This window comes from Pagrus major, chromosome 7 (assembly GCF_040436345.1).
Source record: "Pagrus major chromosome 7, Pma_NU_1.0".
Taxonomy (NCBI): Eukaryota; Metazoa; Chordata; class Actinopteri; order Spariformes; family Sparidae; genus Pagrus; species Pagrus major.
The window spans coordinates 26,537,834-26,563,007 of record NC_133221.1 but is presented as its reverse complement, the minus strand read 5'-3'; the positions used below and the strand labels follow the sequence as shown (position 1 = coordinate 26,563,007).

Below are 25,174 nucleotides of genomic sequence, written 5' to 3'. Positions count from 1 at the left end.
TTTGAACAGTTCAGTCTGGATGTACAGCTTACTGACTAATGCAGATTTGAAAGGTTAGTCAAAGGTCAGGGCTTATGTCACTGATATATGTTGGCAACTATATTTATGTTTGATTTGATTTTGGACAGTTGAGACAGTCCTTTTAAAAAAGATATACTCTCTTTGTGTTTCCATGCTGTTCTGCAATGAATCTGCATTGCAGAATGTGACTACCAGGACAAAGGATTCCACTTGATTAATCTAACAGCTGAAGCCTTAAACAAGCTTCAGCTAAACTACGGAATTGTGTTTTTGCACGAAACTCTTGAATGCACACATGACACGCAGGTATTATACTTTGACAGGCTTGAACAAATCTGAACCTGCACTTCAAACTAAAGTGTTAATGCAAAATAGTCCTTTCCATGATTGAATTATTGGTTTGTTTCATTAATACTGATGCCTTAAAGGTACCATGTGGAATTTCTAATTCATTCAATAATCAAAATTTTAATTGTGGCAGGGAATGCACGCAACATATTTATTAGGCCTTTAGGACACACAATATTTTGAGATTAGACCCACTGCATGTACGCATGACTTGTGTCGCATGACTTCTAGTGAAAATACATTATTTCCCTTTTGCTGGAACCCCCAAAGGACCCCACCTTGAGAACCATGGACTTAAACAACACAACAACTGATTATGTTGTTGTTGATGAAGGTTCTCAGTCATCCAGGTCATGGTAAATCTGTATTGTAGGCAACTGGACGTGTTTCAGTTTCACCTCTCATCCAAGAGGCTTCTTCAGTTCTAACTAACTGGAGGAGTTGCAGGCTTTTAAACTCTGTGTAGGAGTGTCCTTACAGAGTCATTAAGGACACTTAAGCTCTGAGTTTCAGAGTCGTAAGGGCCACTTGTGGGTCGTTGACCTAACCGACCTTCATGTGGGTTGCTAGGGCTAGGTGAGCCCAGGTGTGAATGGTTGTTAAGCTGTCTGGGGAGAGAACTCAGTACTGCATTGTAGGTGGATGATAAGTAATATCTTAGGCCACCTCCTCAGTTCAAAGACTGTCGTTCCAGTTTGACACAGATGGATTCCTTTACTCCTCTTTCAAACCATCTGTCTTCTCTTCACATTGTTGTCCTCAAAGGAATGCTTTTTCTCCTTCAGATGTAAGTGGACAGCAGAGTCTTGACCTGAGGCAACATTATGAAACAGGAGGGCCAACTCCTCAGTAAGTCTCTGACTCTGTAAGGACACTCCCACACAGAGTTTAAAAGCCTGCAACTCCCCTCCAGTTAGAAGCCTCTTGGATGAGAGATGAAACGTCTTCAAGAAACTGAAACACGTCTAGCTGCCTATGATACAGCACTTAGAATGACTATGTTGTTGCTCATATGTAAGTAGTACTCTATGGTAGGACTCACCTTAGACTGGCTTCTTGCAGTCTGATGGGTTGTCTACAGCTCAGGTAGGGCAGGGACGCCTCACAAACTGCATCCAGGTCTGCCTCACCTGAGGAAACCAAAATGTAAATTACATGCACATTGACTTGGCTTGGCAGAAACAAGAGATTTTTTACATAATATAAATAATAGAAACCTGAACAACAAAATCAAATATCACAATATGTTTGACCAAATACCTCAATATCATTAATGCCACAATATTTTAGGGATGACTATTGGTACTTTCACAAAATATTAACACAATGAGACTTTTGATAAATCATCATCAGTAATGTGGATACAATGACTAAGTGGGTAAAGGCAAGTATTAAAACTTCACTGATGTGCAGCCGTTAAAACCAGGAAAAGGACAATACGATAACGACATCCAAAATAATCATCATATCAGAAATCAAGCGGCAAACACCAGTATCAGCTTTGTAGACCGTTTCCTAAAATCCATTTGATTGAAAACCAGATGTAACTTCACTTGCTGGCATACAGAGTAGCTTGGTAAGATGGTAGATTGGACAGGGAGGAGGAAGAGGTTTGAAAGAGGAAGAGAAGAAGATGAAAGAGGGAAAGAAATAGATCATGGCTGGACTTCTACCTTTTCTACCTCCTAATGAGCTGAGAGAAACTGCTGAGATGGCTGAGAAAAAAATTTCACAGCAGGCTGTTTCCACATCTCTGGAATTCACTCTCTTCATCTCTTCCCCCTTTCTGAGGAGCGGATGTGTGTGAAAAAAGAGCTACCTCTTCTTCTTCCATCCTTCCTTTCATATGTTCTCGACTTCCTGCCGTTTTATGTACATAGACCCACCTGCCATCATCCCCACTTTCCCTTGCCAGCACCTGCTCCCTCCACCCACTTGACTTCTTTCCACTCTTTCATCTCCTCTTCCTATCTCTCACACTTTCCCTCTCTCTCTCCGTCTCTCCCAGCAGACATTTAGCGATTCCCTAAGCTGCAAACTGGGCTGCCTTTCAAGCCTCATTTCAAAACATGTCTCTCTCCCTCTCCGCTTACTCTATTTGCCAATTCAACCCACACTCGGCTTGAACCGGGCCTGCTCGCTGTGTGTCAAGAATAAAAGCAGCAGTGCACATTTCAGAGTTAAATGGGATTATTTAGCAACCGCTTTTATCTCCTTTCTTCCTCCCTTTCTCGTGCTGCACTCATAGCCTGTAGTCTTTTGTGGAATCAAGGTGCTCGGAGGGAAGCAGAGCAGTGAGAAATACTTAAGAGGAGAGGGCCAGGTGCTGTTAAGATTTTGTGGTAAATGAATAACAGAGTGGAATTGGAGCTGAAGCTAGCAGTGGGGCTGAAACGCATTATTTGCTTCAGTCAGTCTGTGTTTCTGTCTTTCTCTCTGTGTGACTGAGGCTTGGTAATTGGCTTGCTGCAGGCGTCCCAGAGGTAAGCTGTAGCCAAATCGGTATTCACATGAGTAAGGCTGCAGCCGCTGACTGTTTCAAATTCTCTCCATCTCCAACCCCACATCTCCCTCGTTCTGATGTGGAGGAGGAGGACAGCATCAAGTGCCGGGAAGAAAAATCAAGCACAAGGATCTAAAGAGGATGGACTGGAGTTTTTCCTTTAATGTGACAGAAAAGATATAGTTTTTACGTGGTTACGCTCCACTCATATGAGGGTTGTAAATGAAACATCTGAAGAGAGGAGGTAAAGCTGCAGCAGTTACCTTTTTGTATTCTCAGGTGGTCGTGCAATGGGTGGAGGATGCTTGTCAGCTTTTAAAAGCTATATCACAAGGTACATGACCAGAGAGGAAACACCTGCAGTTTTCTTTGCAGAAATTCTCGGTACTAAAGTCTTGAATTTCAAACAGCTACATTGTTCTACCTGACCTGCACATGCATTCAAACGAAGGCCCTTTTCACCCATGTACCGCTACCCTGAAATTCTCTGGAAATTACCTTGGTGCGGTGGCGGACTCAGGATGTTTGAGGGTCAGGGGCAAAACAAATAAAAAGGGCACCAGCTGCATGTGGTGCGGCACCAGCATACACAAAGGGCAGTGGAAGGGCACACTAGAGGGCACTTTATCATGTTTTCTCCAATATAAGGGCACCCTAGAGGACACGTTATAATTTTCTATCTATCATAGGGGCGTCCAAGAGAGCACTTCTGGGCACTTTTCACCCTGAGCCTGGGTGAGCTGTACATTGTGTAATGTCTGATTGAGCCTATGTGTGAATAGAGTGGGTTGTTCTGTAGAGAATTCACAGCGAGCAGCCGTGTTGATCAGTGTAGCTGCTTCATACTCTTTCTTGCTTGTCTGTATATTGTTCTCCACTCTCTGGTTGATATTGCAGATACGTCCAAATACATGTACTATTGATATCAAGGTAAAAACAATCATCCTTACAGATGAATCCTCCTCCTCCTCCTCCTGCCAGCTCTACATAGGAGCCACCCCAAGCCTACACCAAACAGAGTATTTCCTGTAGTGAGAATGCATCTAACACTGCCAATCTAATGTTGTGCGCTACTTGTGTGAAAGGGCCACTTCTAACAATATCCTGACAATTTCATATGTGAAACTGGCTTGAGATAGGAACCCTGCCCATACCAGGGACTAGAAGGCCAGGTGCCACATTCGAGACCTGAATCCTCTCTCGACTGAACTGACAATGTGGACACAAAGAGAAGTGAGTGCCTTTTCTGTTGGTCCACTTTTGGTTCACTTAAAGAGGACTATATGTGAAAACAGCCTTAATGTGACTGAGCCATCATTAATGTCAGTAGTTCCACCTGTGCTTTTTCTGCCTTGACGAGCCAAAATATCAGCTGTGAAAAAGGTCTGCACAGTCAGCAACCACTTAATGAGGTAAACCTGTACACCTGCTCATTAGTGCAAATACCTAATCAGCCAATCATGTGGCATTAACTTAATGCACTAAAGCAGGCACACATACTCAAGAGGTCCAGCTGTTGTTCAGACTAAACATCAGAATGGGGAAGAAATATGATTTTGAGGCTGGAATGACTGTTCGGGCCAGGCGGCTTGAGTATCACAGAAACTGCTGATCTCCTGGGGATTTCACTCACAACACACTCTAGAGTTTGCAGAGACTAGTGTAAAAAACAAAAACATCCGGTGAGTGGCGGCTCTGTGGGCGAGGACGCCTTGTTAATGAGAGAGGTCAGAGGAGAACGGCGAGACAGGGTCAAGCTGTCAGAAGGGCAACAACAACATATTACAGCAGTGCTATGCAGAAGACTATCTCTGAACGCACGAGGAACCTTCAAGTGGACGGGTTACAGCAGAAAGAGACCACACCGCGTTCCACTTCTGTCAGGTAGGATAAAGGATGATAATTAGAAAAACAAACATTTGCCTGAACACCTCGCCTGCCAAATGTTAAACATCAGGCACATATTCCTGTGATAGTGTTTTTATGTTAAACTAGGGTTGTTACAGTATACAGAACCAGTCAAACGTTTGGACACATCTTCTTATTCAATGTTTTTTCTTTATTTTCTACATTGTAGATTAATACTGAAGACATCCAAACTAAGAAAGAACACATATGGAATTATGTAGTAAAGTAAAGTGTTAAACAAACCAGAATATGTTTTATATTTTATATTCTTCAAAACAACCACCTTTTGCTGTAATGACAGATTTGCACACTCCTGGCATTCTCTCGATCAGATTCATGAGGTCGTCACCTGGAATGGTTTTCAATCAACAGGTGTGCCTTGTCAGGAGTTAATTTGGGATTTCTTGCTTTCTTAATGTGTTTGAGACCATCAGCTGTGTTTTAGTTCCACCCGCCATGTGTTTGTGGGACGCAGAAAAGGTGAGCGGATGGTTTCTACATGTGTGGTTCCCACTGTGAAGCATGGAGGAGGAGGTGTGATGGTGTGGGGGTGCTTTGCTGGTGACACTGTTGGTGATTTATTCAAAATTCAAGGTACACTTAACCAGCATGGCTACCACAGCATTCTGCAGTGACATGCCATCCCATCTGGTTTGCGCTTAGTGGGACCATCATTTGTTTTTCAACAGGACATGGCCCCAAACACACCTCCAGGCTTTGTAATGGCTATCTGACCAAGAAGGAGAGTGATGGAGTGCTGCGTCAGATGACCTGGCCTCCACAATCACCCGACCTAAACCCAGTTGAGATGGTTTGGGATGAGTTGGACCACAGAGTGAAGGCAAAACAGCCAACAACTGACTGTATGTTTTGGTCTCTCTTTTTTTGGCAAATAAATTACCCTTAAAATAGGAGTGTAGGGAGGTGTAACCACAACTATAAAAAAAAAGAAAAGTACAAAAAGAACAACTTCACTCAATAACTGGTGAAAAGGCGACCTGATAAACTGATTATCAAAAGACGCACAGGGCCGAACATCTTTGCTGGATTATTCACACGATATTATCACATGAATATCGCAATTATCACGACACCCCTAGTTGGAACCAAGTCGTTAAGGATCATTACCCATGTTTAATGAATCAACACCCGTGATTACAAAAAATACAAAACAAAAGCCAGTTGTAATAAATTATAATTATACCTAAATAAGAAAACTTATTGACCTATTTTTGTCTCCACTCAACTCAGTTCACCGTTTCTGCAGTCCAATTACCCAACAATCATTAAGCCAGTGCATTTAATTAAAGTGAGCATCACTAAAAATATAATTAAATAATCAATAACAGCGCAACCTTGTCAGAAAAACTCATTAGTCTCAACGAGCACACATTAGTTACACCTGTGCTTATGCAGGTACGACAAGTTCAAATGTCTACTGTTTGATGTCATCCCCTAGTTACACGTATTGCATAATGTTCCCTAATGTGTACAGTCCCCCATAGCAGTTTTCAATAGAAGGAGGATGATAGTGCAAGTTTCTCTGAGATCTCTGCTACATGTGCATTAAATTGAATAGGACACTTAAACAGAGAATTTATTTTCATAGATGTTGAAGGCAGGTATGGTCTTCCTTAACTTAAGAATAGAGACAGAATACAGGTAAATTACACAGGAAGTAATGAAGCGGATTACAGCTGCATCATAAATGATTTTTATAATGCATGATTTTTACTGTGAGCAGTACCTTCATGATGAATTCTCGTCGAAAATACCGTTAAAAGCAATAATGCAGAGTCAGCCAGACATTAAGAAGCAGAGACACTGTGCAACTCGTATAAAGATGCCAGATTTCATTAGACAGACAGAGGAAGGGCATCTTAACATTCTTGTTGGTGCACCAGAGACTTGTAGAGAGAAATATGAAGATGGACAAAAATATTGAGGAATTTATCAAAAAGTCCAATAACCAACAAATAGTTCATGAGAATGTAGAGAAGATTTGTGACACAACTCTTGCAGTAAATGTTTTCTTTGGTCTGTAACACTAACTGATACTTCATTTTCAGTTAATAGATGGGTAATTTGCCTTAATGTAACTTTACCACACAGCTAATGAAACTATTTAACATACTGTATAGAGACAGACTTATGACATCTAGCTGGTGTGAGACCCATACATTTTTGCATTGGAAGATACTGTTAGAGAACACAGACCTACAAGTAAGACCAGCAAAACCACATCCCAATGTTAAAGCCCACTACTACAGTGTAAGATTTACTGCCGAGTTTGAGTCCACAATCATATATTTTGCAGCTTTTTTTTATTTGTGTGAAATACTGTTATATCAAAGTGAGAGCCCGGTATGGCATATCAAACCAAACTGTGAGCTGAATGTATCATTACATCCCTGACAGTGTAACTGTGGCCGCAGAGGTTTATTTTTTTCCTCTCACTTGTGGGAACCTGGGAGAAAAAAATACAGGCTAACATGAGTAGAAAGGCAGGAAACTTATCAGCACCAACAGCCAGAGCTGCTGCTTGTTAGAAGTGTATTTCTTTTTAAGTTCGTTGTAATGAACATAATCTGGGCTGGTGAACATGCTGTATATATCTTTCAAACATCTGCTCTTCTCATTGTGGACTTACGGAATCATTTTCTGATATTATCTCCATAGAGCCGAGTGGAACAGTGGGTTCATCACTGTGAGACATTTCTCATTATACATAATCACTTGATCCACTGTTATTACAAAAACTACAATTACACTACAGCTATGCATTTGTACGCTGCCGCCCACCAGTCATGTTGCAATTTACATCCATGTCTCATAATATATGAGAATGGAAAGTAGACTTTAGCAGTATGGCCAAGTGCAATATCTAAATAACAAAGGCTGCAAGGTAAAATGTGTGATAAAATGACAATAGTGTATTATACCATGGTCTGTGTGAATACTTGATTCTGATTGGTTGCAGGGTGTCAATTAACTCCTGATTAATGGACACCTATGGAACTTATAAATAGTTCCAGTCAAACTGTTCATCGCTCTACATTAATGCGCTGCAGCCTGTGTTTAATCTGAATATTGTATTTACAACACTGACTCCTTCAGTGCATCATCCTCTGAACACCACAGGATGGCGCCTGTAACACAAAAACTGCAAGAAGTAGACTACACTGTCCCTCTGAACACAAGCCTACCATCAGATTATATTTACTGTCAACCATACGCCATGTTATTGACTCTGAATCTTGTTAGCATAACGTTACCTTCCTGGCTAATAGCTGATACAGGTTTGTATGAGCTGAGCGGACTAGTTTATTTCCCGTTGTTAAGTCGTAACTAAGGTTCGTCCTATTTACCAAAGTTGGGAACAATGTTTCCATTACATAAGAATTTTGCGTGATTGAAATGATCATTCCCAGGGAAACTGGGTTATTGTTTGCAAAACACATGAGAATATAAATTAAAGGTCATAATGGTTTTTCTTTGGCAAGTGGCCAAGGTATAAGCAGGATAATGCGCTTCAAGGTGTTTATAATCAGTGATAAGTGGACTCCCTTATCCCTTATGTAGTGCTGCAAGGACGGCCTCACCTACAAAACCTGTTTTTCCAGATATAAGAAAACATGTTTGTTTGGTATAGTAGACCACAACAAATGTCACATCATTATGATTTTTTTCAGTAAAAATGAAAACTGTGATGCAAAAACGATTATTCCTACTCATCATGAATCATGGCACAATTTTATTATCTGTCAAAATAATCACAATGTGATTTTTATAACCAAATTGCACATCCCTAAGTCCAGTTCCAGTTAATAATTTCCTGAGAGAAACATTCTGTCTTCACTTAAAGGCCATCAGTCCTCTGTACTTCCCTTTAAAAATAGAGAGTTTTGTCACATGGTGCAACACTGATCACCTGAAGCTTAGTATCAGCAAAACCAATGGGCTTATGGTGGACTACTGCTGTATGTCTATTAGTGTGCACGTTCATTGAGAAAGAAATAAAAAAACAATTAAAGTGTGTCCAGAAAAGAGTTTTTGCAGAACACTATGATGTCACAGTGAAGTTGACATTTTGAATATAAAATGTCATCACTTCATCATTTCATCCCATCAGACACTGGTGTCAAATTTGGTCATAATTAGCATTTGAATCTTGAGTAATGGCCAACATGTGTTCTGTGAGATCGCAGTGACCTTGACCCTTTGACCACCAAAATCTATTCAGTCCATACTTGAGAAAGTGGACGTTTCTACCAGATTGAAGAACTTCCCTCAAGATGTTCCTGACAGACTGCATTCACAAGAAAAGGACGGACAGACAAAACGGAAACATAATGTTTCTGTTCATAGCTGCCGGCGTAGAGGTATAAAACTGTTGATTACAGCAGCTTGAGAACATTCACATTTTTTTCTGAAGGTTTTGAACTTGTAGAATAAAATTGAAATACCTGTTGCAAGCCTGGCGTGTTGCTATGGTAACACAACCTTTGTTGCGTGCACTTAAAACTGTGATTTAACTTACACTTAAGCTCTCTATTTGTTTTAAATGTGTTCCAGCACCAAGGAGGAGTGTGCCACTTGCTCTGACTTGATCTGATCAAACAGGCTCATTTCGTCACATTCTCTCTATTATTGGAGACAGGTACAGATGGCTTCTCTGCTGGTGCCCTCGATGGCTCTTCTCACCTTCGCTTTGAACCTCACCTAGAAGCTCAAATAACGAAAGCACTGACACTGACTGAAGAGCACTGTGTGGAGAGCGGTTAAAGAGCTAAACCTTACTGTCGCCAGTTCTGCCCGCCCAGATGAGCATTTACTCCAGAGATTGTGCTCTGCGACCAATACCTGCCTGTACCACCAAGTCAAGAAGTGACCCCAGTTCGAGTTTGCATTTCAACATCTCGGGACAATTTCCAGCCATGTTAAACCCCAGGGTTTTTATCAAGATCTCTAGACATCTCCTGCTGTGTTTGTTGCAACCAAAGCAGGTATTTTTGAGCCAAAACATGATAATTCCCTAACCCTAACCAAGTTGTTTTTGTGCCTTAACCTAGCCAGACCAGTACAGCACTGTCACAACATCAAATTGCAAAAATAGTAGTGTACATGCACATCCAAACCGAAAAAGGGCAGCACAGCTTACAGCTAAATATTTAATGCACCAGAGAAGTGATGTTTTGCCTTTTCGAGCAACTTGCATTAAATAAGTGGACATTGGAGCTCTGCAGTGTGTGAGCTGTTTCTGTTACAACATAAAATTGAAAATTTAACCTTAAGCAACCTAAAGCTACAAGATAAAGTAATGTAAAGTGTCCACATGTCCATGGTTTGCAGAAACGTACATTACCAATATTTATTCTGCCATTGTTGTTGTGAATGCACAATTTCTATATGCAGCTCTGTTTTGCACATTATACTGTACTGCTACAAAATGCTTCATGTAAGAGACAGTAAACAGATCATACAATAAACCTGTGAGCTGCTGCTGCTGAAGGGAAGTTTTGATCGCTCTTGGAATCTCTATTTCTCTCCATTCATGCCTAATTTGGAATTCCCCATGCACTGCAGTCCTGTCACAACTAGCGTTGGCGCTGCAGACAGCCCTGCTACATCTGTGACACATGGTGTCACCAACCGCTAACGTTTCATCCGTCAGTGATGAGCTTCAGCAGGAGGGTGGAACATGTGTGAGGTTCTACAACCCACCGTGCAGCTGACCAGATTGGAAACATCACGACTTGAAAACAAATCCAAACTTGTGCCACCTCCCCTAACATCATAAAATCTGATAGTTATCCAGGTTATTTTCATCAGAAATATAAAAATGCTCAATGCTTAAAGACACAAAAGTAGAGGTGAAAAGAAGTCAGACACTGCATTAACATGCTCTTAGTTCCACTTTAAGTCCTGTGTTTTCCCTGCAGCGTTCCCTCTGACGCTGTTGGAAAAACTGGAGGAATCGGAACCCAGTACGCCTGCGACAGGGCCGTTACTGCTTAATGAACATAATGACTGATGAAAAATTAGACACGCAGCTCATAATCACATCACTGGTAACACACTGGCGCTGAGCCCCCAGACCACTTTGGGTTGAACATTTTCAGACACCAAAGCTGTGCCAAGCACAAAATACACAAATAGGAGTGTACACGCACATCCAAACAACAAAGGGCAGGTGCTGAGTCGAAAGTGAGCAGAACATTAAATGAAAAAACAGCTAACACGCTGCAGGGCTCCAATATCCACTTATTTAATGCGCCAAAGTAGTGACATTTCCAGCAAGACAGCTCTTTATCAGTCAGATCAAGTGCGGTGTGGCACTTCTTGAATGCATTACTTTGGTGCGTTAAATAAGTGGATGTTGGAGACCTGCCGTGCACATTTTTTTCTTTCATGTGAAGCAAAAAATACACAACTCTAAAAAATACTAAATTTCTGAGTTAATCAGTTAAAAGTCCTGCTTTCTTGATGTGATAACTGCTGGGAAGATTTAACAGCATCTCTTGCCTTCCTGTGGTGAAATGGAGCTTGAAGGAGAACGGCTGCTCGCAGCAGTTATTGTTCCTCGTCCCAAATACATCACCAATAAGAAACTTTATGTAATGGTACGGTAATGTAAAATAGATGCACTGCATCTTAAGTTTTGCCGATCAAATGTTCAAGATGCAGCGGTGAATCAAGTCTCCAGGTCTTCAAGATAAAACAGCAGGAGAATAGAGACTCTAGCACTGAGTGGTTTCACTTTAATACGAGACTGCCATCTGGCGGTGAAGAAGTCACTGTGGTCTCTGGAGGCTACCTGGAGGATAACTGAATGTCTTGTTTAAGTCTCTGCGTGCGTGCGTGTGTGTCAGCATCTTTGACAGAGTCTTGGAAATGACAGTCCTATTGGCTGGATGCAGAACAGCTTTAACCTACACCCATGTCTATACGAAGACAACAACTAAGGCAACATTTTCAAAGAATAAGCCGTAGACAAAACAGATAAGCATCACAACATTTGAGGCTTAAGCAGGGGAATTATGAGCTGAAAGGCAAACAACAACCAGGTGCTTTGACTCAACTTCACAAAATCTTGTAATAACAGTAAGCTTTTCAGTAGCAATAACAGTGCCTGTACAGAGACTAAAAACAAGCCTATGCCATTTAATTCCCCATGAAATCTGAAATTCTCATTTTACATTTCTATTCACACATGGGTTAAACAAACACAATACTGGTGTTTACATAGTTAGTGTAAATAACTGCTTTAGAGGTGTCCCAGTGAGCAAAAAGTGTTCTAGATCACGTCTTTTAGACGTCATTTATGGACATCCAAGACGTCTAAAAGACGTCCTCTGGGGAGCCAGAATGAAAGTTTTTTATACGTCTTTTCTGGACGTTGTATAGACGTTTATATGTCGTTTGTCGACTAATTCTGGCTGTCTGTGGATGTCCAGATCATAGCCAGTATGAACGTCTATTCTCAACTAATTCTGGATGTCAGTGGATGTCTAGATTATGGCCTGACTGGACGTCTTTTCTCAACGTCATTCATCGACTAATTCTGGCTGTCAATGGACGGCCAGATCTTGGCCTGGCCCGACGGACATGATATCAACCTCTTTTTTACGTCCACAGACATTGCCTGCTCAGTGGGGTTGGTATTGGTTTTTTTTCACTTTGGTCAGGGTTGGATTAATGGTTTCCCCCTAATTCAGTCTTTATGATGGGCTTGACTAACTATATCCTGACTGAAGCGCCAAACTTAAATATAAAATTAGTATTGACCGCCTCAGAAAGAAAGCAAGTATGTGTTTCCAATAGGGTTGGGTATCATTAAAAAAAAGATAACTTGACTTCAATAACTGAAAAATACTTTTTCAATACCAATTTTCTGAAATCCATTTTAACAAAACATTATATTACACAGACACATGGTGAGCCCAGTCTCTGGGCGTAACCTGGTCTGTTTCCTGCATGCCTCAGGACAGCCAATCACCAGAACTATTAGATATTGGCACAACAAGCATGCTGCATGCTTATTGTCTTTGATTAGATTAACTGCTTAGGTACTGAAATTTGGTAACAAATGACAAGACATTTATCAATATTCAATAGTATCGAGGCATTTCGTTCTGTGCCATAAAAGTATCAAAGTAGATAACCAGCCCCAGTTTCTAAAATGTTAAACTACAGCCTTTAATGCAAAAGTATTAAATTGATTTTTACAAGAGGTTACAGCACTAATACCTCATTTAAAACGTGCAACACAATTTCTTCTATGGTGATTTTTTAAAATGCTCCCATTAAGAAGAAAATTGGCATGAACCTTAAAGCATGTAAATTACTGGTCTGTGTCTCTCCAATGGCTCAACTTCAAATACTTGGGTGAATATTACATTGGTAATGAAGTAATCTATCCTTATATGTTCTCTGAAATGAGCATAATATTAACCTTCATTATGACACTTGTTAGTTCAAGATAATCGTGATCAATTATCTTCTATTCTACTTTGTTCTATCTTTACCTGGTGTGATCATTGTCATTCTTTGGATCATACCAGCTACAATCATGAAGGATCATACTGTATATTGTGTGTTGGAAAGCCTGTGCGTTTGTGTTTCTATTCTCTTACCCAGGTCCAGTCTCTGGCACAGTGAGCCCAGGCCCTGCATTACAGCCAGCTGCAGTTTGTAGGCCAGGGTGTGTGTGTAGACGGGTCCAGCCTTGGCGCTGATCGGAGCCTGCCGTGCCAACGAGGAGCTCAGCTTGGGCAGAATCTCTTTAGAAACCCTCCTCCTCAGGAAGTCGCCACATGTCTCACCAAGCGTACACAGCACCTGGCAGAGAGACATAGCATGTAATGTACATATACAGCAAGTTGTCAAATGTGATGAAAAAGGTCACTGTAGTGTGAAAATCATTCAAAAGTCTGACAGCTGACACCTGGATGAACCATGGTATTAACACAAGCTACCATATTGCTGATGGTAACATCATAGTTTTCCAACAGTAGTGCTGAGTGACTTAATGACAGGTTACAAATTAGTTCTGTCTGACTTTCATCATTTCATCAGGGGAAATATGAAAAAAGATATATAAATAGTCCATCAGAAGACAGGTTTTGACAAGCAGACTAATTCAGAGTGACATGCAGAATCAACTGAGACTGTACTTTGGTAAATGATCACAAACAAGTTTGATCTTCATTCATCGGGGAACAAGATAGAGGGTCATTTTAATATTCTGATTATCTAAAATAGTTTGAAAAGCCAGCTTCGGGAAAACAATCCACGAATAATTTAATGATATTCTTGCTGTGTTAGATTGCAATGTTTTTAAAAATTGTTTCACAGAATGACAAACAATGAAATAGTTTTCCAAAAGTGACCATTTGATCTGACCCTATACCTGTGGTATATTATATTCAATATAAAATGTAAGCAGACCTATTTAGTTGGCACATGTAATGACATACAGTAATTTGAATCTGATCAAGATTTGATCAGGAGATCTTTGCTCTTTTCCCACAATATCAAGCTGGAGATCTTGTTAAGTGATCCACCAAAACATTAAATAAACAATTTTCTTCTTAAGACTTTCCGGTAAAGACTTGTTTTGCATACCCTGAAGGCTCTGAGGACTGCCAGAGGGTCATCAGCTGTGAGTCTTTGTACGAGGGCGGGCCAGCAGCGATGGGCCATAGGCAGCAGTTCATTTTCCTTCTCACTCAGCACACACACACATATCTCCAGCACATCCAATATCTGAAAACAAAGCCATGAAGTACAGCCATTGATATCAAACTTTTGTTAATAGAGTGAAAAAAATAACACAGATGTCAGACATGTTTGTCGGGTGATGTAAGGCAACCTCTTTAAGCCTTATTGGAGAGCAGAAGCTCCTGGGTGACAACTGTACAGAGGCGTTAAATCATTTCATTTCACACTATGAAGTGATTGAGTCTCCGTTGATACATCTAAGTTTTTAGCCACACTGCGGGAGTGGCTCAAGGGAAGGCAATGTCAGTCTGTCAGTCAGTCGCTCCACCACTATGATCCTGTGACTATTCTACTGGCACCTTCATGAGGATTTGAGGGAAATGTCTCGACAATTGTTAGATCGGTTGCCATGAAATTTGGTTCAGATATTCACGTCTACCTCAGGATCCCTTCACTTTTCATCTGGCTTCATCATTCCCGTCAAACTCAGCGGCCATTGTGTTTTGCACTATGATATGATATGAGATATGAGATTGTACATTCTTTATAATACAACAGTCAGTTCTCTATTGGATCTCCATGATGGTATCATGTGTGTTTGGGAGGTTTGTCACACCAATACAAAGCCATCATGCATTTCAAAAGGGTTCCTGTACAAAGGTGAACAATCCTCACAGGGAATATGACGGTCAAAACGACTCCCCCCTTCATGCTACTGTACCTTGAGTCGGACCCTGAGATTTGGGTCAGACAGCAGATGAATGCAGCGCTCCATAACATCTTTGGTGATGCTGAGGTGGGAGGGAAGCTCTGCTTTCACATCTGGGCTAGCAAGATCTTCAACATCCTCACACTCCACAGGAGGGGGGACTTCTGGAGACAGTGATGGTCAGATGGATGTTTGACTGATTGACTTGGCAAACATACCAAACAAACCCTACTGATAAGTTTAATCTAATAGAACCGCTACAACAATTTGAAATCATACTATAATTAAGTATCATTTCCTGTTTTGCCCTCATACAGACACCATTTTGAATTACCTAAATCGTCAGTGTCGTCCTCCTCTATTCCAATGCCCTCTGCCAGCTCTTTCTGTTTGCGTTGATCCAGCAGGAATTGGCGGATGTTGAAGACTTCCTTCTGAGTGGTCTGCTTGGATCTGCCGGACTCGCCAGTCCTCTCACAACTGGAAGGAAACCACCTTGCTAAAAGGAAGAAGAACAAGAAGAGGTTGCAGTGAGGTGTGTGAAACAAAAGTGGTAATATACAAGGTCCTGTTTTGTATCTTGTCTCTATCCTTATTGCACTTCTTCTGTCATGTCTTTTTCCTACATTTTCATTGGATTTGCTAGAACAAGCACCTACAATCTGCACAAAGCAACAGAACTGGGTGTCATCTGGTTGAAAATTGGTGAGATTCTAGTGGTCACAATTATATATTATTCACAGCCACTGAATCTGAGCATATTTAAGCAAAACATTCACAATTAGTCTGTACTAATAATTGTTGTGGGGGTGAAAAAGCCTCAGAAACAAAATTCAAACCATCATAGGATACTAGGATACTAAAACTCTCTATCAATAACCAATATTCACCCATACATCTTTTGAACATAACATAACTAAATGCTTTAGCAAAGTGTAGTCAAAGTTGCTGATGTGGTAAAGTATGCAATGGGTATGTCAGACTCACATACACTAATTTTGTTCCTAACTCTTTTACAGCCTCACCATATGTGATAAATGAGTTCACATCACTTTTGAAATCTCACCCAGTGCCTTCATGAGCGCATGCAGCACAGAGCAGAAAAGAGCAGCTGTGTGGTCGTAGCTGAGATCCAGAGCCATCAGCACGTCCTGAACGATGTCTCCGACCAGAGGCAGCAGGCTGCAGTCAGAGTGAGTTAACATCACCGTCAACACCCGTGGAGCCTGGCCAACAAGAGGGGAATATGATGAAATAAATGTTCAGAGCAGAGCAAACCCATTCACAGTATTCACCTGGCTGATGGGCCTTATGACTTGGACTAGAGTATATAAAATCAGACTCAACTTTAACTTTAATGACTCATGACCTCACTTTAACTTCAGCCTTTTGACTTAGATACTAAGGTTTTACACAACCACATCTGCTTGTAAAATCTCCAAATGTATTTTGATAAACAAAATCCACATACTTGAACAATTTCTTGTTTAATTTTGTCTTTAAAATGGTGATGAACTTTTTCTGCTTTAACTGAATTCATCTTTCTATGCACAGTTCTTAAATTCGACTAAACAAATGTTGGTGCTGTTTCCTTCATTCGTTTTCTCCCTTCTTCTCTCGTGCTGCTGTTCATTACCGTGCATTCTACAACATGTCAAACTGTGTGAGTGTTACCTGTGGATGCTGGCTGAGCCTCTGCAGGTTAAGTGATATATCATTGAGCAGGTAGTCTGAGTTCTCATTGATCAGCTCCTTCAGGGAGGGGTATCCACAAGCCTTACTGATGTCCCACATGGAGCCCAGCGCTGCCTGGCTGACCAGCAGTGTCTCCTCCCCGGCTTTCTCCAGCACGGGGTATAGTGATGTCATCAGCAAGGGACGAAAGTCATGCCCCAGGGCCTGAGCAAAGCAGGCGATGCCCTCGAGTTGGATACACAGCTGCCAGATGTTGCTGTTGAGCTGGTGGATTGTGGAGGTGGACGATGATGGAGACTGGGAGCCACGTGAAGAAGGAATCATTTGGAGAGAGTTTGTTTCAATGTTGCTGACATTACTGTTGGATATGGAGAGGAGTCTCGATGGGCTGAGCAGCTACAGAAAAGACAAAGACAAATGTCATTATCATGTATCATGTCATTATCATATCATACATTTTTCTTTTACAATCCAGTTGTGTTTAATTTTACAGACATTAGCACAATTGATAGGACTGAGGATAAGACAAAGGGCAAAACTGTGCATGTTGTGCTCTCCAAGGTGTTGATCGCACGGCTGGGGGCGGAGGAGGTTCCTTTTTCTCCCACACTCAAAGTAGTGGGAAGATCTAGGCTGAATAAGTAAAGTAAATGATGCACACAACAAACAGTCCTCTCCAATGTTTTGCACTATTCCACTGATCGACAGCTGGTGTCAGCAAAGTGCCTAGAAACAAAGCTAATTTCAACAAAGCCAAGAAAGGAGACTGCTGGCAAGCAAACATGGATGTACAGTATACGATGTAGGCTTGAAATTCTTCAATAAATCATCACTGCAAATGTTTTATGAGAAAGGAAATGTAGCATGTTTATAAGGTCTCAAGGATACACACAAGGTGCTTTGCTGAGAAACCGCAAATGGAAACCAAAAAACTCCGCAGGGTTTCTTTAAATAAAAAAAATTTAAAAAGATCTTCTCCAGGGGGCATTTATTTGAAAAGACACACCAGATGGCTTATCAAATCAATACATCATAAAACTATTTTACACCACAGCTGTTCAAGCCCTCAACTCACAAAAGACTATTTGTTTGACTTTGCTGTCAACAATGATTGTAGCTCACATCAGTCACTAACTAGCTGGTGCCCTGTTGACCAGTACAGGGTAGTGAAGTAAGTGTCTGTGCTAACTGCTCACATAAAATGATCCATCAACAGTGATGTCAACATAAAAACCTGACAGCCTGTAGTTTATACCATGTTGATATTTATTCCATTAATGAATGTGACAAATTTGACTTGAGGGGGGACCTCCCAACATTCTCTACAGTGGCCAAACCTTCCCTGTGTTGTATAAATCTGTGCTTAGAGTCGTTTCATTTCGTGTTGTGCCTCTGTGGGCACACGTTTTAGCTGACAAAGAGAGAAACTGCAAGTATATACAAACTAACTCAGTGCTGCCAATGTTTTCAGGCCTCAGAGGCCCTGAAATGTGTTCTCTGCCTGTCAGCTCAATAAACCAGCCCTGAAAGTTTAGAGCTGCGACTTGAAGCCCTGGAGCAGTTTCTCCCTCTGTCTGTTCAGCCATAAGATGTGCACAGCCACCAGTCCAAGGACATATTGTGAGCTAAGTATGGATAGTACAGCCTGCAGTGCTTCGTTTGGAGTCAAGTGATCTGACCATGAATAAAATTAAATGCAGACAGAGTTGTGTATTATGTGCTCAGCATGGGAGTCTAATATCACACTTGATTAGAAAATGTTCACAGCATACAAATGCAATATTTGGAACTCAAACTGCAAAGTCATTCCATGAAGAGTGGGATCATCTATTATAAATGATGGTCATCCCAAGAGAGTTTGCTGGTCGGCAATTTTAGCTGACAAACATGCAATATTAATGGACCATACAATAACCCTTTACAAATCACATTTAGACATTTTTGGAATGCATGAATTTGCTGTTCTGAAAAATGATAGCACTCTCATATCTCTCTAAGTATCTCTAAGTATGAGTTCTGAAGCTAAATATGAAGCTAGAGCCAGCAGGAAGTTGACTTAGCTTAGCTCTGTCCAACAGTAAAAACATCCACCTGAAGTGACTTCCTGGACTTTTTGGAGCCCTTTCGTCACTGTAACTAACTCTATGCAGGAAAGTGAATGCACATATTCCAAAAATGTCAAACTATTCATGAACTGGTTGATTAATCACAACTTAAGTAAAATCCTGATTCAGGACAAAATATCAAAGCTGCATGGATGAAACTATCCTCACCTGCTGGTCCTGTCGGTCTCTATCTGTCTCTTCACTGACAGTGATCAAGTGCCAGTTCTTCAGACTAATGTATTCCTCCATGACAGACACCACTGCCACTTTCAGGTCTTCCTTGGTGGCAGAGTGTCCCAGAACTTGACCCTCCAAATTCTGACCCTGTGTTGCCACCGCTATGCCTGCAGCACCCCTGACAATCTCATTCAGTACCATGGCAGCCTGCTTCCTGTAGGCTGAAGACTCTTGGTACAGATCCAGGAAGTGATCTGACAGCAGGTAAATGTTGCCATAGTAACCTTAACATAGGAAGAGGAAAACTTATTTGTTATACTTTTTGGGGATCAAAATATAAACATATTAGCACAAAATGTAGTTAGCTTAAATACTTGATGTATAAGTATGTATAAGTAATACGTATAATAGTTCAGCCCTAAAAAAAACAACTAGTTAAACTTCATTAAAACCTCTGTATATTACTTTTAGATATACATTTCTGTTATGTATGCAGAGGAAAAAGAAATGTACTGTGTAGATCATTTTAAGTTCGTCAAACAGCACTCATACCTAGTGTTCGACAGATCTCCATGAGCACCGAGAAGATCTTCTCATCTGTGAAGTAGAGAAAATGCTTCCTCTGTGTATGAGCATTGTGTGAATCCTTAGAGCCTGAGTTTGTCTCTATGGTAGCAGCGTAACTCCTTTCCTCCACGATGCGGACATCCATCACATCCAGCTCCAACACCTGTGAAGGCAAACAGAGGGGTTTGTTGTGTTTTAACAATTTGTGATTTAAGATGATCTACTGTAACTTTTCTTGACTCCATTAGGTGTCTCACATTATTTTGTACTTAAGTATCAAAAGTACAAGTATAAGTAAATTATACACATATTTACACGTATTTATATACTGTACAAGTATACTATGGGTCAATCGATTATCAGATCCAATACAATTTTCTTTTTTTAAATGTAACAATTTTTGTAATGTGCTACTTCGGCTCTGATGCAGCATGCACTCTGCAAAGTAACTAGTAATTAAAATGATCAAATAATTGCAGTGGAGTAGAAAGTACAATAGTTGCAACTTGCCACTGAATCAGAGTGAAGTAAATGTATAAAGTGGCAAAAAATGGAAATACTCAAGTAAAGTTCCTCAAAATTGTACTTAAGTACAGTACTTAAGAAAATGACCTTAGTTATTTATTAGCTTATTAACATTAAATATTAATTATTATTCTATCTTCTATGGCCACTTATGCATGCAAAGTATTTTTGGTGCAGGTTTAGTATGAAATACTACATCTTGGCTTTATGCATCTGACTTTATGCACTGTAAGTACATTTTGTGATACTAAACTAACACAAACAAGAAATAAAGGTCTCTGGTTTCACAATGATAATTATAAAGAATCTTATAATGCTGTATGTTCAGCTCAATGCAAAGTACTTAACACTGTCACAGGATTTTAAACATTTTTTACAAACAGCCCAAAATGAGTATGAAAGTGAACTAGTGTTCTGAATTTTATTTTTATGCTTCAGTATAGTTAGTACTTCCCAATTGCATACTGCTTTCAATTATTTTACACCTTTAGGCTATTTCGATTTTTATTCACTCTGCATGGGTATTGGCTCAATAAGCCACTTAATGAAATGTGACAATAAGACATGCAGTGGACACACTGCCTCATTCTAAGATAATGGATACAGTGTTTCTTCTAAGGTCTATGTAAGATGCTGTGAAATTCAAGCATCACATCAAATGGTTGGTACAGGGACAACCCACGCACCTGATATAAGCACAAAAACCTTTTAATACTATATAAAAGAATTACTTTAACTTGATGAACAATAAGCATGAAGCCATTTTTCCTAGTAATAAGCAGTATAATCTGAAGTGAGCTTACATTACCTGCATCAAGGCTTTGGAAATCCTCTCGAGGTGTGCAGCAGAGTTCAGTACCACAGAGACCAGCGGTCCCAGGACTTTTAGATAACCCAGAAACACGTTGAGGACAAACAGCTTCTTCTGGTCATCAGAGGTCCTCATCAGTCTGGGCAGCGAGGTGGCCAATGAGTGCAGGTTCTCTGAAAGCACATCTGTGAAGGTCGGAGCACTGCTGCTGCTTTTACCGGTAACATCACTGCTGCTGCAGGTCTGATTCCTGTGTGATACCTCTCTGAGAGCGACCTCACACCTACAGGAAAGGAAAGAAGTCTCATTAAACTTCTTGTTATCAGGTAGTCTGGACTTCAGTCTTTTTCCACTCTAAAAAAACACTCAAATCATACCTCTGTCTGACTCTGGGCTCCTCATCACTGACTGCTCCCACCAGTGATTCCAGTAGCAGTCCCACACACTCTCCCAGTGACTGGCTACACCTGGCCAGCAGGTGGTCATCCAGCTCCACCATCTCTAGTCGGACCCTCCAGTGCTGGTGAGCTGAAGTGCAGGAGATGATCTTCTTCAGGAGCGATGACAGTTTTTCTACTGTGCTCTTCACCCAGTCTTGTGTCCGAGGGACCATCAGCTGTCCGATCCTGCCCAGTTCTAGTGAGGGAGCCTTACAGGACTCACCGGACTGAAGCTGGGCGTCCTCCAAGACGAGCCCCACAGTCCTGGACCAAACCTGAAGAACAATAAGAGTGGTGAAAACAAGGGTCAATGATGTGTTTTCTCTGTGCTCTTTTATAAATGGTTAGTGGTCAACGCCCTTGAATAAACATTATCCTACTATGTTAGCATTTTGGTGGCATGGAGGAGGAGACTATATAAATTTATATAAAAATTTAATTTGATTTGGCTCAGCATGATGAACCTATTTTTCTGTATTTTTAGTGTCCTTATTATTTTCATTTGGTCAAACAAATAAAACTTATGTTCAACCACGTATCAATTACAAATAACGTCTCTTCAAATCAATTTGGGATTTCGGGGCTTCCAGAGACTTGGATTACATCGGACGGACTGTATAGGGCGATTATATTGTAAGTATGTTTATAAAGTAGTATGGCCAATAGAACATTAACCTATAAAACCTTTAATCTATTAATTGTTAAATGAATTTAAGAAGATAAAACTCCAAACATTCACTTGTTCTAGATTATGAAATTAGGGGATTTGCTGCTTTTCCTTATTTTATCATCACTGCAACTGGAATATTTTTAAAGTTTTGGACTGTAAGTTTTAACAAAGGGAGCAATTTGTAGATGTCACTATGGGTGGACAGCTGCAACTATTAGTTGAAGAATAGATTTGACCATTGAAAGAAAATTAACAATTCATTTCAGTCATTTTTCGAGCAAAAATGTCAAACATTTGCTGGTTCCAGCTTCTTAAAGGTAAGGTCTTGTTGCATTTCTTTGTCATTTATGGTGGTAAATGAAGAGTCTTTGGGGTTTGGACTGTTGGCTGGTCCAAAGAAGCCATATGAAGACGTCACTTTGGGCTCTGGGAAATTGTGTTGAGCGAAAATATATATTATGAAATATCAATATTAATTATAATTGAATCTAACTATCATCATCTTTTTATACCTAAACAGATAATCAATAAATAATTAAAATAATCAACATATTCATTACAAATCAGGGCTGCAACTATTAATCATTCTCAATACCAATTAATCTGCCTATTATATTCGAGATTAATTGTTCGGTCTATAATGAATCAGAAAAAAAAAAGAAAAATGGCCATAACAACACAAAAGACTCAAGGTAATGTCATCAAAAGTACTGTTTTGTCTGACCAACCAAACAATGATTCCATTTACTAGAATGTAAGAGAAGGAAAAACAGCTGATATTCATATTTAAGAAGCTGAAACCCTCAAATGTTTGGCATGTATGCTTGTAAATGCACTTAAATGAATAAACAATTATTTAAAAGAAGAAAAGTTGGAGATTAATTTGATCGACTAATCTGTTAATCGATTCATTGTAGCTCTAAAATTAATCCTTAGTTGCAGCTTGAATAATTCATAATACTTACAACTTACTTGTTATGTAGTAAAATATCTATGTATACTTGAAAATGCAAACAGTTTAAATAATTTAGGACATCATGAATAGCATGTTATAACAGAGCTATGGTACCTTGATGGCCCTGACTGTGACTGCATGGCCTTTTCTTAGATCTCCTGTAATGATCCTGGCTACTGCCGTAGTGATCCCAGGTAAGAATGAAGCCATGGTGCCGCCTAAAGTGCGTCTCTCCTCTGAGGATGGGACTATGTGCTCCTGAGTGCAGTCACACTGCAGAGTCAAAGCCTGAAGGCACTTCAATGCTGCTGCCTGTATATCTCGAGACTTCTCCTTCTCTCCTAAAGCCAGCAGCAGTGATATGGCAGCTCCCATTCCAGGCAGCATGATGGGTTCAAAGAGTTTGAAGACTATATCCCCATAAGCAGCATGAAGCAGTGCGTCCAGGCACCTCAACACAGTCAATTTCAGCTCCTCTGATGTATCTGCAGGTTTCCCAGGATCTGTTGGACAGCACAGGCAGAGGCAAAGCTCTGAGAGGAGGCCTTGGAGGGTCTCCCAGCTTTGGACACAAGTGTTCTCCAGGACGTGGCTCATGGCCTCAGCCACAGCCTGCACAAGTTTTTCCTTCTTGGGCCCGGGGACTTTAAGAACAAAGCGGAGAGGGAAGAGGACGTACTCTTGAAGCTGCTGCAACGTGGCATCGTTTACTTCTTTCAACTGGGTGCTCAGCGTCTCCACGTTAGTCACAGTGGGCTCTCGGGTGAGCAGGACACAGGCTGGGCGCAGGTAGGCAAAAGCGATCTTTGGATCACTGATCTGAGCCATGATTGGAGGCATGACAGCAGGGGTCACTTTAATGGGGGAAGAGAAACAGGAGAGGCAAGAATAACACAAGGAAAACACAGCTTTTCAAGTACTGGAGGACATATCTGACATCAATGTATTCTTTAGTTATTACATTTTGTCTTTGTGATTAAATCTGTAATGGTCACCATCATATTGACCGGAAAATCTTTGAGATATTTTTTTTAAGACCTAAACCAATAGTATTGTAATTTTTTACAATCAAACTGAAATACTTCTTGGCTCATACGCAGGCCAACTTCAAACTGTATGTCAAATAATAAATTCTTCAGACATAGGGGAAGAAAATACTCTGATCATCTTTAATTGTTTCCCTTTCCTTTTCTTCTGTGTACATGGAATTACACTCTGGCCATTATTTACTAATGGAATCAAAATGTACCCACAGCTGCTTTATAACTATGCATCCTAAACGTTAGCATAGTTGGAAGAAAGAAGTGCATGTCAGCATTATCGGTGGGAGTGAAGGATGGAGTAGGCTAATAATATGTTGCATTGCTGAGACTCTGCTCTAACAGCCTGGCGTTAGTTTTGTTGTTAGCTCCTGTATGTTCAATGCTGTTTAAGGGCTTAAAATTATAAACCAAATGTCCACTGTGACAAAGTTAAAGCTTTATTCAAGTTGAGAAACAGAAACAGATACATAACAACATTATGTCTATGCAGTAACAGAGGGACATGTATAGCATCGATGTAAGAAGTCTATTAGTTAGCATGCTGCTGAAGCTGCGCTGCGGTACTAGCGTCAACAAACAGGTAACGTCAGCCTACCTTCACATTAGTGGTACAAAGTGGACCCGCTGCGCGCAGCATTAATCCGACAGAAGAGGTTTTATTGTACACAGAAAACTTGTAACATCACACATGTATGTTACTGAACTGGCTAAAGGTAACGTCATCATTCTGCGTCGACGACGCACATTGCTGACGCAGACAAAGAGACTTCCGGTTTTGGAGACTTGCCTTCAAAATTAAAGGACAAAAAGTTTTACTGTGGAAAAAAAGCTATAAAATGTACAATAAACAATGCTCTTACCGTAGGGTAGAAATGTGTGAACGTTGTCTTATCAACTAAATATTATCAAACTGCATCAAATACCTAGTGGCATTATGTTACTAATTAACACTATATAGGCTTCTGTCTTTGTTC

The 25,174-nt window shown here is 40.5% G+C and overlaps 1 protein-coding gene across 3 annotated transcripts in view; it reads right to left on the bottom strand.

The window, feature by feature from the left end:
* Nucleotides 1–25,174, bottom strand: part of tti1 (TELO2 interacting protein 1) — a 29,399-nt gene that overhangs the window by 3,573 nt on the left and 652 nt on the right. The window contains exons 1-13 of one of the 3 annotated variants that reach the window (XM_073470947.1): nt 24,796–24,926; nt 23,272–24,011; nt 21,470–21,807; nt 21,090–21,375; nt 19,742–19,919; nt 19,181–19,473; nt 16,887–17,303; nt 16,279–16,438; nt 15,547–15,711; nt 15,225–15,376; nt 14,408–14,548; nt 13,417–13,621; nt 1,412–1,499 (exon numbers count right to left, since the gene is read on the bottom strand). In XM_073470947.1, coding sequence (XP_073327048.1) covers nt 1,412–1,499; nt 13,417–13,621; nt 14,408–14,548; nt 15,225–15,376; nt 15,547–15,711; nt 16,279–16,438; nt 16,887–17,303; nt 19,181–19,473; nt 19,742–19,919; nt 21,090–21,375; nt 21,470–21,807; nt 23,272–23,997 — 3,149 coding nt within the window. In that variant the 5' untranslated portion in view covers nt 23,998–24,011; nt 24,796–24,926. Of the gene's footprint in view, nt 1–1,411; nt 1,500–13,416; nt 13,622–14,407; nt 14,549–15,224; nt 15,377–15,546; nt 15,712–16,278; nt 16,439–16,886; nt 17,304–19,180; nt 19,474–19,741; nt 19,920–21,089; nt 21,376–21,469; nt 21,808–23,271; nt 24,012–24,795; nt 24,927–25,174 lie in introns of those variants that run through there. The other 2 variants (XM_073470944.1, XM_073470945.1) reach the window with 2 other exon arrangements.